At 45.6% G+C, this 18,368-nt stretch overlaps 1 protein-coding gene across 2 annotated transcripts in view; it reads left to right on the top strand.

Annotated features, from left to right (window-relative positions):
• RTN1 (reticulon 1) overlaps positions 1-18,368 on the top strand; it is a 111,322-nt gene that overhangs the window by 82,062 nt on the left and 10,892 nt on the right. The window contains exon 1 of one of the 2 annotated variants that reach the window (XM_085061089.1): positions 12,139-12,363. The exons of the other annotated variant lie outside the window; for it this stretch is intronic. Within the exon in view, the coding sequence (XP_084917215.1) occupies positions 12,303-12,363 (61 nt within the window). The 5' untranslated portion in view covers positions 12,139-12,302. Of the gene's footprint in view, positions 1-12,138; positions 12,364-18,368 lie in introns of those variants that run through there. 2 annotated transcript variants of the gene reach the window in all.

Raw genomic sequence — 18,368 nt, 5'->3', positions numbered from 1 at the left:
ATCTCTTCATTTTCCTCACCAGATTTATTTTCATCTCTCTTATTTCTCTGTTTGGGTGTAGTTTCTAAGAAACTCAAGTAGATTTGACCCATTCTTTCAATTTTGCTGTTCTCTGCCTGAAAACAATCTACTGAACTTAAGTCCTAGATGCACACAGAGCCATCATTAGACCATGGCTATCGTTATTCAATACAGTATTGACCACAGTATTCAGAAATTCAGCATTCAGGCAGCTATAGAGAACAGCTCCAAATCCATTACACACAGAGCTATGGGGAGGAAATCTCCCAAACATTAAAAAACTCAGGATTTTTAACTCACTGGAGTCTGCAACTCTGTTTTCTAATTGGCAGTTTTTGTAAGTGTGCCTAATTTTTCTTGCCAGATAGCCAAGGAAGAAAAAAACCCCAAACCTACTGGTGAGAGATTCTGCAGCCTTTTGGAACAAGGAAAAAGAGATGTTTATCTGCTATAAAAGAGATATATGTTTTGCTGAGTGGGGTAAACGCAGGAAGGACATTTTGCATTTGATCACGTAATGGCTGCACACAGATCAGCCCTGGTACCTTGCTGGGAGCTGGCATGAGGCCACCAGGTAGATCCAGCTTAGTCACTTGAGAGCAGCTATGTTTAAGTCACCCAGGGCCACATTTTGGCTAAGAGGCAGTTCTTACCTGGGGATAGATGGTAATTACTCCCAGTGAAATCTGCCTGGCTCAGCAGGAAAGATGTATTTGCGACTGGCTTGCAAACTGTTAGGAGCTGTGTGTTTTGTTTGGATGTGCTGATGCCTCAAGATGCTCGTTTAAGGCCAGGAAAACTTCATGGTTATAGTCAGAAATGAGTTTGTGCTCAAAAGACAGGTTGATAAGATAAGTAACTGACTGACTGATAGGCTGACTTGAGGAGACTCACTTCTGAGATCAGAACCAGTTTTGGATCAACAGATAAACTTTTCCTTTCCCTAAACAATCCTAAATTTCCTAAATCATCCTTTGGTTTGGTCTCTCACACTCCTCCAAATGGTGCTGAAAACATGTTTTTAATCCATTTCTATAACTGCCTTTTTGTGCTCTGCTGCCATTCTCTGTGCTCACACAATCACAACACAAGTGTGACCAACAAAAGAACAAAAATCATTTTATTTGGTGCACTGTTTCCTCTGAGAATGAGCCCAAGTTTGGTTTCATTCAGCTGTGATGCACTTGAACCCCTGTCCCTAAAGAGAATGTTGCAGCACTTAATACCAGCTATCTACTATCAAAAGGGATGTTTAAAAATTCTGGGTTTTTTATATTTAATGATCCATTTGTCTTTTCATTCTCGGGAGCAGGCAGCGAGATTGCTGTGACTTGCAGCCACAGGCTGCCCATTCCCTCCTCTGCTTCCATGGAAACACATGTTGGATGAGGCAGAACCAGGCACAGGCTTGAAGTACATGATTTCCAAACTATTTGCTTTTCCTTGCAAGGAGTCCTTTACCTCCTGTTTTTACAAAACTCCGTGTGAGGAGGAAATCCCTTCAGGGAAAGACAACTTTCTGAGGTGTCAGACTGGTGTTGATACAGAGGTTTGGAAGTATCATCCCTGAGCATGTGAACATGCTGCTCAGAGGTGAAATGCATGACACAGGGCTGGAACAGTGGGTTTTGAAGCTGGAGTCACTCTGGATGTGGCATTTGGGATCAGAAGTGTTCGGCTTTTATGTAAACCCTTTGCTTTACTTCCATCTCCTCACTGGAGGGGTGAAGATTGTACCTTCCTTTGCACTTCAGAATCCCAAAGATACCCAATTTGCACATGTAATAGCTCCTTGTGTTCTCTGGGCAGACACTTCCCCCCTGGGTCATGGTAAAAAACAGATTTTTTGCAGTTTGATGGCAAAATGAGGGAGGGCTGGGGAAAGGGCAGCACCTCACACAGACCTGATGTCATAGCTCAGTACAGCTATTTGGGTGACTGGTGTGTTTTGTGTGGGGAATTGACACAGAAAGGAAGAAATTATAGGAGAAAATGGACCTAAAGTGACAGCCACCAGCTCTTCCTACACCTCCCGTGCAGCAGCTTCTTATTAGAAGGGCTCTCACCCTGCTGGGACACCAGCCTGCTCTGCCACCCAGTGCCAAGCTGGAAACCCACTGCTGTGGGAGCCTGATCCTGCTTTGGGGGCCAGGTCTGGCTGTGGTGGCTTAGTTTGCAGGGTCTGAGCTTCACCCCTGGCAGATGCACACCTGGTATCTTCTCGTTGACTCCTGTTTGTCAGTAAAAGGGGAAAAAACCCTCTTAGGTGTGGTGACACTAATGAGGCTCTGAGGGAAACGAGTTGCTGGGTGCTACCTTTTCAGGATGTCTTTCCTGCATGGAAAAGAAGTGTATTTTATCTTCCATCACTTGCAAAACATTCATATTTTGAAGGCTGCTCTTGTCTTTGACAGCTAAGCACAAAGCAGAGCAGAAACCTTTTTTCCAGAAAAAACCCCAAGCCTCACCCTTTCAGCTGCACAAAAGGATGGAAGCTCCATCCATCCTTGGCCTCTTAACAAAGCTCTGTCTCAGGCATCAAGAGGTAAATGTCACTTCATGCTGTCTGGTGATTCCACAGGATTCACAGTAATCAGAGCCCTTCATTAATTATTTAGCTTCAGGGAAATGTGCCAAAGGGTTCTGACACTTCAGATGTACAAATTAATTGCCACGTTTACATCCCAGCTAATAGGGAGGCCAAAATAAATTGCACTGGGCTGAGTAGGTGTGGGAGGGTGGGTGAGGGCAGGACCTTGCTGCCCTTGCATGTGATTCCATCCATACCCCAGAGCCCACAGAGCCTCCCCGTGTCTCAAAGGGCACAGGGTTGTCCCCCTGTGTGTCAGCGTGGGCTGGACATGTCACTGTGGCCATCTCCACCCTCCCCTTCATGCGGTCTCCCTGCATCACATGTGCCTTCTGCCTGCTCCAGGGCTGCTCTGGCTCCTCCAGGCAACACAGGGGATGCTGCTCTGAGCTGCCAGAGCAGGATGGGACCCTGTGGGGGGAGCAGTGTGGAGCCACATCCTGCACAGAGGGCTCTGCTCCCTCCTGGCTGCTGGACATGCAGTGACAAACCAGCAGCCCCCCTGCTCCAAAATAAGTAGGTCTCTCTATTGCAGATTTGCAACCTGAGCAAAACAAATAAATGCAGAGCAGCGTGGCTATATTTATCTGAAATTTAGAAGCTGTGGTTCATGGGGAGCTTTGATCACTTTAAATGTCAGGCAGTCTGGGAAAAGAACGAGGAAAATAAAAAGCACAGTTAAAAAGAAATTGTTTTGGAAAAGGTAAGAGCTGCTGCGGCTTCCAAAATGAAGTAAGTCCTTCTGTCCTGGCCCCCAGTACTAATCATCCTAATCTTGAAGCTGGGGGTACTCAGAGGTTTCCAAAGCCCAGCCCCACAGGTGCTGAGGACCAGCAGGACTCAGAGCCCTGCCCACCATTCAGCAAGAACTGACCACATCTACTGCACCTGTGAAAGAGGAGGTTCATCCAAAACAAAATTGGGCAAGTGACTTTGGGGTTTGGGTTTTGCTGGTTTGCAAACGAAAAAGATTGTGGCTTTCTTGGATTTATAATAATTTGAAATTAATGTCATGCCATTATGGTTTATCTCTGATTCATCTGCAAGACATTAATTTTAAGTACCTGGCATTTGAAATTCAAGAACCTCAGATGGGACACAGGGATATTGTGCTTTGGATCCCTGGGTGGATTTATTAGGAATGAACTAACTGATGTAATACAAAGAGGTACTTGGTGGTACTTGTCTCAGTCAGGGAGTTTCATCAAAGCCCAACTTACTTAAATGTTTGCAAGGAGGAAAACACTGTAGGAAAGCAGTTCTGAAATCCCAGCAGAGTTTCTGCGATGCTTGCCCAGACCTATTTTACTGTTCTTTATGGAAATCCCCCATTTCTGCAGCAGCCAAACCTGTTGCAAGGGAATTCACTATTCATGCAGAAAATGTAGTATGCTATCCTTCCACCTCACATTGCTCATGTGCAGTGCTCTGGGATAACAGCTATTATTTTTCTTCTTGTTTTCCTCTTTTTGCATCTGTTTGCCCAAGATAACTAGTTTTAGGGATGACTGATCTTAAGTTCCTAATGAGCTTGGCTCCAGGGTGTGGATTTTCATGGCACATTCTGCTGATTGGATGCTGGAAGCTTTCATGGCCTTGCTTATGGTATCTTCCATAAGATATACACATATGATCTGTCCTTTCCTCTTCCCTCTCCCCCATGTGAGGGGATGTGCTGGGGCAGGGCCAGCTCCTCACAATACTCAAACCATCACTGCTTTTCTATGTCGCTTTACTTTCAATCCATGTCCTAAAACGCCACACAAAACCATTTCCCCTGTTTGTTTCCCCAGCAAGCACAACTCTGAGCACTGTTCAGCCAGCACTTCTGGCACATGATTTCCTGATCTAATTCTTCTAATTGCCCTAGAGGCCCATAATAACATTTAAAACTCAGAGTGCTGCTTCGCCATCCAAAGCATTTCTCCAGCCAGTGCCCACACAGACTCTGAACAGAGCCCTGCCCTGTTTTCTCCTTGCTTTTCACTTCTCACACACTTGCACTGGCTCTCCTGCCTTACACACCACTATTTTATGTCCTTCATCGCTCATTTTGGGTTCTTTTCCCCCACTTAGAGCCATGCAGCATCGTTGGCATTGCTGCAATAAGCAGCCACACTCTGTCTCCTCCATCTCTTTTGCAAGCACTGGGATCTGTGTTTGCCCAGGACAGGAGCAGCTGCTTCTTAACCTCCCCCTGTCCAGCCTGTCCTCCATTTATCTGCAACATAAGCCAGGATTTTCCCATTTGAACAGCAGACTTCCCAGGCTGAGTATAATCAGAGCTGTGCCTTTGCAGAGAGCATCTTGGTACCCAGGTGTGTCTCACCCATGGAGCAGGCGGTGTGGCTGTGGAATCCAGCAGTGTGGCTGTGATCTGTTGCTGTTTTCCAGGGAAAGCTGGGGTTGCCATGACAATTGTGTGCTGGCTGAGCCAGTGCATGGCCACAGAATCCACACACCACCACTAATGCATTTTATCCTCCTGTGGGGTGGGATGGGGGATGCAAAGACGCCCGTGGTGAGATACTTGAAGCAGCTCTCCAGCATGGTGAGGAGCTCAGACCCTTCTAGGTAGCACCCTTCCCCAAAGAAAAAAAAATTTTTGGAGCATCTGGAGCAGGGAAAAGGGCTTGATCTACATTAAGGCATTCTGCACCCTCTCCCCTGGCCTCCTTTGGGCTGCCAGCAGGAGTGCCAGCCCAGGAGCAGTGGAGCCAGCAGAAATGCTGCAAATTCAGCTCCTTCTCAAGCACCACTGGCTGTTTAAGAGCATCCCAACCTGAATTAAGGGCTTGTGGCACTGCTGCAAATGCAGCTTCAGTCTCCTGATCCTCTGCCTGCAGGCTGTTGGTTTAATCTGCAGTCACATTTGCAAAATTTGTAGTTGCATTTTGCACTTGGACAGAGCATCCCAGCCTCTGAATCAGCACCTGGAGCTTCAAAATTTGGGTCTGATCCCAGCAGAGCAGGAGCAAAGGGTAGCCCTGCAAGCTGGAAGCAAAGCCTTGGGCATTTCTGTGGGAACATCTCTCCTGGGTGCACCAGAGCTGCCTGAGCTCAGGACCTGGATGTGCAGAGGAACAAAGGGCAGGGCAGGACCTGTCCAGTGCGGCTGTGTGGCTGAGTCACCCCCTTGGCTTCGAGCACAGGACCTTGCCCAGGCAGGGACAGGTCCCTGGTGGCTTGTGGCACTGCCACATGGCACAGCTCAGGCCTCATTTCCCCAGCTCAGGCACTGCACACCAGACTTTGCTTCAAGAATTTGCTAAAAATGCATCACTGCCATCTCTTCAGAGCACGTTTGGCCAAAGAGGAGAGTCCTCTGTCCCCCTCACAGAGCACCAGGCAGGATTTCACCATTTCCAAGAGCAGTGCAATCCAAATTCATCTTTACAATCCTGCTTGGTCTCCCCTGGTCCAAGAATGGCAGCCAGCAGCACCAGCCTTGCAAGTTGTGTTGCAAAAACGAGCGAGGCTCCTTTGTTCAGGCTGCAGATGTTGTGCTGGGTGCTGCAGAAACAAAGCTCGAAAAGCAGACGATGCCCCAAATTTAAATAGACCAAGCAGACCCAGAGACCTCAGAGAGATGATTCCCAAGGTCACAACGGGAGGCAGATGTGAGGACTGAGCAGAGATCTCCCGAGGCTCAGCCACTCTGTGGTCTCAGGACTGTCTTCTCCTTTGTCTTCCAGTACATTAAGAAGATCAGTTAATGAAATGGAATTAATAATGCCAGCTGCAGCACCAGCAATGCTCTAAGACCGAAGAATTTCACAGCACAGGCTTAAAAGCAGAAGGCTTGAAAATGGGAATAAGCTGCAAGCACTTCCCTTTGTAATGGGGGAGTGCAGGAGGTCAGAGTTTTAGGGTCTCCTCAGCTTTACTGATCAAATCTTAAAGGAGGAATGAAGATGTAGCAACTGCCTCCCCCAGAGGAGAGAAACTCATGATTTTAAGGTTCCCAGCAATTGAAAAAAAGTAGTCCCACTGGAAAGAATCAAAAGACTTTTCTAGGTCAATGGCAGGAATAGAGCCTTTATTTCTATGAACCTCACAGTTCAAAAATAACATTAAAGAACCAAGAGAAAAATTATCCACCTCTGAAGAACCAGGAGTAAATCAAAACTGATTCTTATGTGTTGGTTGTGCTGCTGCCTGCAGTAATCAGGGAGCTCAAATGGCACCACAGGAGTCCTGGCCATCTCTGGGATGGCTGCTGAAGAAGGTCTGTGCCATGTTCACTGAGGCACATCAGAGGCTCAAAACCCAAAACTGTTTCTTAACAATAAAACATCAAATCTAAGGAGCTCCCCCCAAAGGGCTCATTTACTGGGATTCAAGGAAAGGCCCCTCATTCCCAGGGAAGGAAGCAAGCACAAAGCTTGTCTCACCTGGATCTTTCACCCACTCATTAGTCTTGTGTCACTGGCTTGTTGCTGAAAAATCTTGTGGTAATAAGGCCTTATTATACAGTTATAGATGGTTATTTTACAGCTGTATATGGTTATGACACACACCTCTTACACAGCTGGGACTCTTGAACCTGGAGAAGAGAAGGCTCTGGGGAGAGCTCAAAGCACCTTCCAGTGCCTAAAGGGGTCTGGCAAGAGACCTGGAGAGGGACTTTGGACAAGGGCATGGAGTGATAGGAGAAGGGGGAATGGCTTCATCTGACAGAAGGCAGATTTGGGTTAGATGGGATGTTAGGAAGAAAATCTTCCCTGTGAGGGTGATGAGGCACTGGCACAGGTTGCCCAGAAAGCTGTGGTTGCTCCATCCCTGAAGTGTCCAAGGCCAGGCTGGATGGGGCTTGGAGCACCCTGGGATAGTGGAAGGTGTCCCTGCCCATGGCAGGGGGTTGGAAGTGGATGAGCTTTAAGGTCCCTTCCAATTTACAGTTCTATGATTAGATATATCCATATATATCTATATGTAGATGTAGATCTATAATCTCATTCTTTAAGCAAAGATGGGTATGAAAAACAGTTTTGTTGAGCAGAAAGTGAAACAGAGGCAGCAGAGCAGAAGCTTAGCACATCTCAAAATCACACTTCTTGTCCTTGTGAACAACCCAAATATTTTGACTGATGATTTAAAAAACACTTATAAATCCAAGCATTTCAAGACTTAAAAAGAAATTGCAGGAAGGCTGGAACATTATGTGACATGCCAGGACATGGGGTTTCTTTTGTTGCCATTATTCAGCTTCAGACTTTAATTGTGCCAGTTTAAGACCATATTGTCTTTTTTTACCAGCTTATTGATTCCTTTTGTGGTCTGAAGACGTGAGAAAGAAGGTAATTTCAGCACTGCATTACATCTTCTAAAAGAAAGTAGCAAAGACCTGGGGCAAAAGACAGCAAGGACAGAGCTGTCTATGTGCTTCCTGTACTGTGAGAAGTGATGGACCTGAAATAGCCATCAGCACCTCCCAGCTCGTGGCCTTGCCATTTGAGCCTCCTCTGGGCGACTCTGCAGACCAGAAAATGTGCAAGAATGAGCACAAGACAGTGAAAAGGATGAGAGCAGAGCCAGGGTTTGGCCCATCCTTCTGCTATTGACAGCCTCCTCACGAAAATGTAATTGCTGGCTGCCCTTGCTTGGAGTACTCAGGTAAAAATTCCCCGATGCTCTTCAGAGCTTCGAGACATATTAATGCGACTTTTAAAATAGCATCTTCTCTATTTTTGTTGCTAATGCTAAGAACAAATTAGCTTAGAAAGAAACCCCAATGATCTCCCTTAATGCTATTGTTCTCCTAAAGTGCTAAGTGTCAGGATCTTTCAGCACCACGCTGCAGATCTGGCACTGCCCTCAATGTGTCCCACGGAGCCTTGACGTGGAGTGATGCAGGAAAATGCAATCAGTCCAAAGTGCCTTCAAAGTCACTGCACTCCTAGCAGAACTAGCAATGGTTTTGGCTCTGTCTTTGGATTTTTAACCATTAAATAGTGTTTGAAACCAGTGCTGGCTTCCACCCCTGCCCTCCAGTGGGATTGTTAAGGGACAGCCCTGAAGTTTAGTTCCTGTGGTAGAACATGGGTGCTTCTGAGCTCTTATGGACTGTTGAGTCCATTTAAGTGTATTTACCAAAAAAGCCTTAAATGTTGGTAGCTCTGACCTCATCACAGCTCATCAGTGGTGCACAGGTGGGTTGGGTGACCATGGAAGCAGGAGGAACTTAGGAGGGAAGCAAGGTGGGGCTGGAGCAGCAGTGCTGCTGCAGGATTTCCTGTGTCCCTGTAAGGAGCACAACCCTGGTGGCCACACACTGTGGCAGGGTGTCCCTCTGCTCTGCAGAGCTACAGGCTGCACCTCATCCAGCCATCCCTGTTGTGGCTGCCCCATCCCTGGAATTGTTCAAGATTGGATGGGACTTGAGAAATCTTGTCTAGTGGATGGCATCCATGATCATGGACAAGGGGTTTGGAACTAGATGACCTTTAAGGTCCCTTCCAGACCAAATCATTCTATGATTCTGTGATCTCTGTTGGAGTTGGAGGGATGGAAAGAAACAAGGCAGACAGCAGTACCCTATTCACATGTTCACCTGGCCAGTGGTTTCCTGCAATGATCCCATGGGTAACTTTATTTTACTGAGTTCTTACACCACACATCCTACATACACAGATCATAATCTCCAGCAGAGCTACTTAACAGGCAAATATTGATGAGCCCACTTGGGTCATGGCTGTGCCATCACCACTGAGCTTCGTGTGACCTCACTAACACATCTTAAGGTCTGTAATAATTTCAATAACATCCACAGCAGAAGGAGGCTTCCAATGGACAGTGCTCTGAAGGGATGCAAATTCCACTTACTACTTTTCATCATGCTTCTATTCATAATCACAGGAATGTTCTCCTCCAACACTGAACTTTCCTGCTGCTGATGAAAAGGTCTCTGTGCATGTCTCACCTTTTTAATATTCAGGCAGTGCAATGTTTATTTGAGCCTTCCAGCCTGCTCAGTAGAGGCTGAGTTGGTGTCTTGGTTTAGTTCTATGGCAAAGAAGCAGTTCTTAACCTCAGTAATAATGGCCAAATGCTTAGTCCTAATTCTGGCTCACTACTTACTGAATGCATAATTTAAATTCTCATTGTGGAAATGAATTTTTTATCAATGGCCATCTTAGTCCTGGATCCACCCAGCGCTGATTGGGATTTTGCTAATCATTTTGTGCCTATCTCTATAGTCACACACAGAGCTGCCTCTGTCCCCCACCTGCCTCAGGTCCTGGGACAAGTGAGTGAACACTGGAAGCTCTGCTTAGCCCATGTGCATTTTCTAAGTGTGTTCATCTCACTGCTCCAGTTCAGTTCTGTTTCTGACACTAATGCAGTGTTCTTGTTACTGCTGGTAAAATGATGGGTTCTGGTGCCTGTGGATTAAAATATTTCTGGAAGAAGTGTGGGAGAGTCCAATCACATGGGCCACATCTGAAGAGACGCTTTTCCAAAGGGAAGTAAGAATTTAAACAGGAAGCCTGATGGTGTGGGTCGTTTTGGTAGCCTGGAAGAGGAAATGGAGACATGAAGTCTGAGGCAAGAAAAATTCCTACCAGCAATGAAGGCAAGGAGAAATTGGTGGGATGTTAAATGTACATGGACCACTCTTCTGTCCAAAGGGAACTTGCCCTTTATACTTGATGGGAAACGTGGGTTACTGTGAGACCAACCAAAGATGTTTTGCCTTCTCACTCCTGTGTTGCTGGTGGTACATTCCCAGTAGCCATGAATTTCCCCTATGCACTATGTTTGGGGTGTCCATGGCTTTGTTTCAGGGACTCAAGGATTTAGGAGTTTCATGTGAATTATGGCTCTGCTTTATATACACTGCTTGTAAACACCTCATATTATGGCTTAGTGGTGGAAACCCATTGCAAAGCTGCAAAGAGTTTGCAGGGCAAATTGTATCAACAGGGGTATTTTCTGCTCTTGCAAAGGGTATAAACCAATCAGTGCCTGCTTAGAAATCATCCCTTGCCAACCTGTTTCTTCCTTTTTTTTTTTTAAACAAAACCAGAAAGAACACAAAATCCAGATTTGTAACACTGTAAATGGTTTAATCTTACTATATGCAATGGCAGCTGAAGCCAGTTCTGCACCAATTAGTTAATGATTTCTCTGTTAGGGAAATGAAGATGCTGGGTTCAAGCCTAAGCAAGTGTTTTTGGGGATTTCAAAGGTGGTTTAGAAATATGAACAATAGCTGTTGGCCTCTGTAATCCCAGCAGAGTTTCCTAGGCAAAGAGTAACATAATACTATGGTGAATATCCTTAAATTTTGGCTTTTTTCTCTAAGATGAGTTACCTGAGGGAAGGATAAGTGACTTACTACTGCCAGTTGGAGAAGATATCTGTTAACTCAGGCATTAAAGACCATTTGTTTTTGCAGCCAATAGAGCAGAGAGGTTCAAACTCTATTCGCCATCCTGATGGCTACATGACCCACTGTGTCTGTGCTGGTGTCTGTTTCCACATAAAAGAGCAAAATTCAGTAAAACACAGCGAAAGTAAAATTATTTCATCAACTGTCATGATCCAAAGGTTTAAATCCAGCCTCAGAGCTGAGAGGTCCCTAGCTGGGGTCATTCTGCCAAAAATGACTGGACACAATCTGATATACTGTATCTCAGTGAAATGGGGTGACTTTTTTTGGAATTTCTTAATATTACTAAAAAAAACCCCAAAATCTGAAAATGCAAACAGGTTGAGTGGCAAAGGATTTTCTTTCCCAGTGTTTGCCAGGTATGACCACTGCATGGTTATGATGTCTCTGCAAGGCTATTCATAGTAGTTTATTGGTGGGGAAACTGAGGCAGAGGCCATGTGCTGCTAGAGGAGGAGTGTTGAGCCCACGTTAAAATTCAGCTGTTAGAGGGCCTTTCACAAATTGTCCTGTATTCCTGCACTCAGACACCTTTGATCCTGCTTTATGCAGCATTTTGGGCAGCGAGAGGAGGCAGCACTCGTTCCCAGCACACTCCAAATGGGAGTTCTCAGCATCCTGGCGTGGCAGGGCTTGGCATGGGGGGCCACACGGGTCACCCTGTGCCTGCAGGGTTTGGGGAAAAAACTAGCAAAATAGGGGATGCTCTGTTGGGGTCTGATACTGACCTTGTTTATTTGTTTGCTGCCTGCTGCTGACCCCACCCAGCTAGGCAGAGGCATCAAAACCTGGAGGGGTTGTGTGAAATTTGGCCTTCAGAAAAAAAAAAAAAAAAAAAAAAAAAAGAGAGAGAAGAAAACACCAGATTCCATCACTGTCAAGAAATTTCTGGAACACGAACATTCACAACCGTACAGACACATAGCAACCCCCCCGCCGCCGCTACCCACACCCAATTTGTTTTTATTTCTTTGCCATCAGGTTGCCTTAACCATTTCCCCGGCTTAGGAGGCTAAGCCGCCCGAGCGCAAGCTTTTGATTTGAAAAGGGACCGCATCCCCCTTTTCAAAGGAGCCTGCTCCCTAGGGCAACCACATCACACTGCTGATTTGCTGCAGTGGAGACCGCAGCGCGTACAATATGCCCTCCCCCTCCGCCTGTGCTGCTTACAGCATCAGTCCGGAGCCGAGCGGGGAGACGGCAGCGATCCCCAGCAACCCACCCATGCTCGGGAATGCCTGACTGCTAACGCAGTGCCTCCGACCAGCAGGACCGCCAAGCCCGCAGCTCTCCGAGATGCAAGCCAGTGCCGATTCCACCAAGATGGACTGTCTGTGGAGCAACTGGAAATGTCAGGGTATTCTATCTATTCTGGTGTTGCATGCTAGGAGGACTGCATGGCAGAGGAGGCGAAGGCAGGATCCATCCATTTTTTTGCATTGTTCACCTGTGGGCCTTTGCATGCTGTTTTCTCTCCCTCCCCGCCGAGCTTTTCTTTGGGGGGTAATTTAAGAAAGGAAGATGATAAAAAAAAAAAAAAAAAAAAAAGCCCTTATTTCTGTTTTTGGAATGCGTTCCTCCCATGCCCAGGTGTCTCACCCTGAAAGCATCCAGGATACAGGTCCTCCCTTCCCACCTTCCAGCTCATCCCCAAAGCATCCGCCCTTGTGTTAGCGGCGTCATCCCTCATCTTTGCCTCTCTCCGTCGGGATATCGCCGGCATGATTTCCTCCCTTTCGGGCTTTAGGGAGGCCGGGTGGCGGTGCTTTGGTGCCCGCCGGGGGTCGGAGGTGGTGGCGTTGGGCTCCTGGGTGCCTCCTGCCCACGGACACACCCAGAGCCAGCCTTAGCCTTGTGTCACACAAAGAAAACGCAGCTCCGGCAAGGAGGGCGACAGCGCCGGGATGGCCCCCCGCTTCCTACTTTGCTCTAGGATTGCTTTTTTCTTTTTTTCTTTTTTTTTTTTTTTTTAATTAATCTTTTCATTATGCTCCCGAGCACTCGCTGCGGGGGTAAAATGTTGCGGTGATGTCGCCTCGCTGTCGCGTAGGTGAAAGGAACAATGGCATCTCCCTTTCGGGCTGATTTTCGGCGTGTTTTGAGCGGGTCGGTGTCTGCGCTGGGTGGGGCTGGCCACCTTCCCGGGTGCCTTGGGCAGCTTTTCAGCCATTTTTAGTCGGCTTCACACTTCCCAGCCAGCATCCAGCCTTTGTTTTGATAAAAGACAGTCTCTGTGACGCTGCTCGGTGGGCAGATTAGAGGGAGAAAAGCGAGCGGCTGATCCTGCCGGGCAGGCTGGGGCTGCTTCGGGCAGGCTTTGTTGGGATGTATTTTTTCATTTTAAGGTGCATGTTTACTCGGAGCAGTCAGTTCGTGATGTTGATGCTCACAACGGGGTCCTGGGAGAGAGATTACTCCATAGCATCATCTCATGAAAGGCTCCAGGATGCTTGCAGACAGAGTTTCATAAACGCAGCTCGATGCAACAGAAGCTGGAAAACCTTCCTAAAGTGATTTTTGGGGAGGGGCGGGCGTGGGGAGACCTTTCAGACGCTTGTCTCTAGGGAGCTTGATATTTTTGCCGTCTTAATTCAGCGTCTAATTGTATGTAGGAGCTGAGGGTTTTTTAAGGAGGATGAGTAGCTGGAAAGTAAACATGCACCTGTTAAATGCCAGGCTCCAGCAGCTCTGGCTTCCCACACCGAATGAAGGGCAAGGATTTTCCAAACCTTTGTGGGATTCATTAAGCTTATATGGAAGAGTCACAACCAAACTTCAGGGTCTTTCCATCTGAGCTTTCCAGAAAACTTTCTCCTAGGGTGGGGTTTGGGTTTGTTTTTTTGGTTTTTTTTTTCCTTAAAAAATGCTCGATATTTTGCTGATTCTTATAAAAAAATTGGTTTGCTGAGTCAGATTGGTGAACCACCTGTATTTAGAGGCAAACTGAGTATTTTCCTTATTTATCAGAAAAAAATTATATTTTTTCATAAATTAAAAAGGAATAACTAAGGGCATGATGCTATTGTTTAATTAATAATTAATAATGATAGTGGGGTTTCTCTCCTTCAATGCTTTCCTTTTTGAAAGTGAGGTAGATTTGATGAAAATTTAATGACACATTATGTCCCATGCTGATTTGAAAAAAACACCCAGGTCTGAAAAAAATCAACGCAGCTAAAATAAATCACTTGCCTCACTTCCACAGCATTTGCATATTTTTTCTTTTCCTTGGGTGGTGCTTTATGATTCCTAAATGATCCTGCAGAAAACATTAAATAGCCATAGAATATTATTTCTGTCATCAAAATTCTTTGATCAGTCCCTGATAAAATAGAGGAAATTTAAAATTCAGAAGAATGAAGGCTAAAGATGATACATTGATTCTTTTAATATCTATTATTCATGTTGTCTCTGTCTCAACCTGGAATACCAGTTTTGTGCAAATCTGGAGTTGTGTAATTTTGCCAGCTTCATTGTCAATGGAATTATGGTTCCTCCCTGAAAAGTCTGGAATGTGTCTGTGAGTGTGACAGATGCAGAGAGAAACCTCAGTAAATACAGAGCATATTTTTACTGAAATTATGGAGACACAACAGTGAGGTTAACAAAAGTTTTGATTATTAAACAGCCAAGCCTGCAAATAGCTGTATCATTGAACTGATCATATAGTACTTATAACTGGTGTCAGATTGGGTGGGGATTGTGAGAAGCTGCAGAGGCACTTGGTGAAGCTTTGACTTTGCCCCACTCAATCAAGGTATTGTTATTTCCCTTGCAGTGAATCAACTGCTGCTGCTGCACACATTTAGAAATGTTGTGTTTTACCTGCCCATGCTGCAGGTACAGCTGGATTACAGCAAAGGTAGATGGTGATCCAGCCCTTGGGTGAGCAGGACAGTAATTCACCCCTGCTGGGTGTTCTGCTTCATTCAGAATAGCGCCATGGGTGGCTTTGGGGAATTGCAGCCACTTCCACGCCCAAGTCATCTCCGCACTGGAAGGTGATGCATTTGAAGCAGGCTGGGATGGAGCCATGCATAATGCATGAGTGTGAGGAGGAATGTCCTCCCCTGGGAGTGCTGGTGGCTGTGGGCCTTGGAGGAGCAGCCTATAGCCAGTGCCAGCCACGTGTGACACGAGTGTGACAGAGAGCACAGCTTCCCGCCGGGAGCGGCTGGGCGAGGGCAGCCTGCAGCCTCAGGTGGTGTGGCAGGTGCCTTTGCCTTCCCCAGGGACACAGCTTCACACCCTGCTGGAGAGGTTTCTCTGGATTAGGAAGGACATAGAATCATAGAACCATAGGTTATCCTGAGTTGGAAGGGATCCTTTGTAGTTATCAAAGTCGAATTCTTGGTCCTGCACAGGACACCCCAACGACCCCACCCTGTGCCTGAGAGCTTTGTCCAAACACTACTTGAACTCTGTCAGGTTTTGGTGCTGTGACCACTGCCGTGGAGAGCCTGTTCCAGTGCTCAACCACCCTCTGGGTGAAGAGCCTTTTCCTAATATCCATCCTAAACCTCCCCTGACACAGCTCCAGCTGTTCCTCAGGTCCTGTCTCTGGTCACCAGAGAGAAGAAATCAGGAGATCAATGCCCAAGTTTGCACCCCATCTTGGTGGAGTTCTTTGATGTCAGGACACTGGTCGTAATGGATATTCCCTTTGCCACTCTTCCTTCTCCCTGCCAGCTCTTGGGTGACCGTAAGTGACTTACTTGCTCCTGCAGCTTCAACCTTCTGCAAGACTTATTAAAAAAGAAGAATGCAAAGATCCAGAGATGCAGGCCCATGAACTGTTCATAGAAATTATCCTGAATATTACCCACATTATAATTACAAATGAATGTGGAAAGGGACTGCAGACTTCATCAGATCCATCTCGTTGACATAACTCTGCTGGGACTGCAGTTATTGATTATCATTTCTTTGGCAGCTGTTTTCAGAGAACCAGCTTCTTTAATTGATTGATAAATCCACAGGGTTCCAGAGGGTGATGGGAAGCTGCACCAACTGTTCATGGTGATGTTCCTCACTTTAAGATTGATAAAGAATTTCGATGGCAATAATATGGTTGCTTGCTCTTAGTCTATAATCTTATTGACAGTTGTGAAGTCTGTCTAATTACAGCTTTATAATGAGACTGTAACTTCAGCCTGTTGGTGCCTTCAGTACTTTTCCAGAAATACTGTGGGCTGATCTCTCAGCTGGGATCCACTTGAGAAAGATCTGTGCCAGTATTTGGTTCTTATGTTGGATCTTGGTAGAGCTAAAATCTTGGAACCAAGTCATCACCTGCCATGGTGAGCCAATTTAGCTAATAGTTTCATAAAACTAGACTAACAGTTTCATAAAACTGGACTAACTTATGGGGTATTTATTTCCTAATTTCACAGATTATTTCCTGTGAAGTTTGAAGGAAAATTGTCAAGAATTTTTACCACTTTCAAATTAGGGGGTTTTTTGGGGTTTTTTTTCGGCACTGATGCAGAAATTGTATCAGTTCTTCTTCCAGCACATTCCTGCCGATGGCAAAAAAGAATCAGTGAGACAATATGATCTGCACACCTGCTGTGCCAGCATAGGATCACAGAATGGTATGGAATGGAAGGGACCTTAAAGATCATCCAGTTCCAACCCTAATTCCATGGCCAGGGACACCTTCCACCAGAACAGGTTCCTCAGAGCCATGTCTTTTAAGAACTGATGGACAACATTATTTTATTAGCAGAACAAGGTGAAAATTCCCCCAAAGTAAGAGTATTTTAAGGTATTCCCTGAGGATTCATTTACACTCCATGAAGAGGGTAATGATGGGGCAACAGCTGATGGAAGTATTGCAGGGCTGCTTTTGTTTTCATTCGATCTTCTGTGAAATGAGTTCTGGTGGCGCTTTTTTGATATCAGAAGGGCAACTTTCTCCACATAATATTTAATTATAAATAATTATATTTATGATATAATTATGATATTAAGTCCTTATAATAATAAGTAAGTATAAACCACTCATTTGGAAAATCTGAATGTTTGGAGAGAGCCTAAGAGAAAGTCCAGGTCTATTCCTTTGGTCCAGGAGCATCTTGGGAAAATCTTGATATTTCCATAGCACTATGTGCACTCAGAGACAGCATTCAGGGATTTTGCTTGGACTCCTTGGTTTCTGCCCACCTAAGGTGAGAGGCAGAACATCCTCCACAGAAAGTGGCCAAGGCAGGCAGTGCTACAGTTTGATGAGCAGGAGTTGTGTGTTTCTCCTGCTGCCGTGCTCAATCCTGGTCTTAAAGCATCTCTCACGTGAAAATGGAAATAACAACAACATAGTCATTAATAGCAGCCACAATCACATAATAACTAACAATAAAAAATGCTACAGCAGACTCGTGTGTGGTGTGGTTGTAGAACTGATTTTCTACTGCCAATCCTCTTCCATCTGTCCAAGCTTACTCTGGTGCCTCACATGAGGCAATTAATCAATACATTTTTGCTCACATCTTGATCTTGCAGATGTTGTAGGATAGAATGTGGAGAACATGTATCAAGGTTTTCCTTTTCCCTGATCCTATTCTTGCTACAGGTCTCCTCTCATCAGACTTTGGGGACCAAGGAGGTCTGAACTTTCAAGTCTTGAAACAGGTGGATGATAAAGATACAAAGCTGAACTGAGGACAGGAAGTTAATGGTCAGAGTGTGTGCAAGAGGTAGAGGTATGGAGAGATTCCTCAGGGCAGGAGATGAAGGATCAGGAGATATGGCTCATGAAACAGCACAGATACTCTCTCTTTTGGCTCTGCTGTTCATCACAGCAGTCTCCTGAAGGCACCAGACTGCTCATTAAACTAGGTATCCATCTGTATTACATTAGAATCAAATCTGTTGTGGGGAGGGGAGCAAACACTGGATCCTTCACAGGAGAGAAGAGGATCTTGCAGCCTGTGGTTAAAGCTTCAAACTGAGCTTGCTTTGAGTGTGAGCAGTATTTATTTCTACTCCAAAACCTACAGCATTGTCATATTGGCTGCTTTCAAATATTTTTGTGACAATGCTATAAACAAAATTGTTCTGATTAAATTATGTTTCCTGATCTTTTCATTCACAGAAGGTCTGAGAAATGCCTTATGAAGTAATTTATATTTATGAACTTGTTGTTATACATTGTGTACAGAAGCAAAGGCTGTGTACAGAGGGGTTTTTCTCACTTCTCTTAAAAACTATCACTAGATAGGGAGTGAAGCTGTACAAGGAATTGATTTTGCCTCCTAAGGAGGCCTGGTGGTACCTGCACGGTGGGGAGGGCAGCTTGATCACTTCCAAGGGTGTTAGTAGTGTGCTAAAGAGCATACAACCTGTTATGTAATCATCAAAGCC

Source organism: Lichenostomus cassidix, chromosome 5, assembly GCF_008360975.1.
Source record: "Lichenostomus cassidix isolate B80296 chromosome 5, HeHo_3.0, whole genome shotgun sequence".
NCBI classification, from domain to species: Eukaryota; Metazoa; Chordata; class Aves; order Passeriformes; family Meliphagidae; genus Lichenostomus; species Lichenostomus cassidix.
The sequence above is the reverse complement of the archived record's forward strand: the minus strand, read 5'-3'. Positions and strand labels throughout refer to the sequence as shown.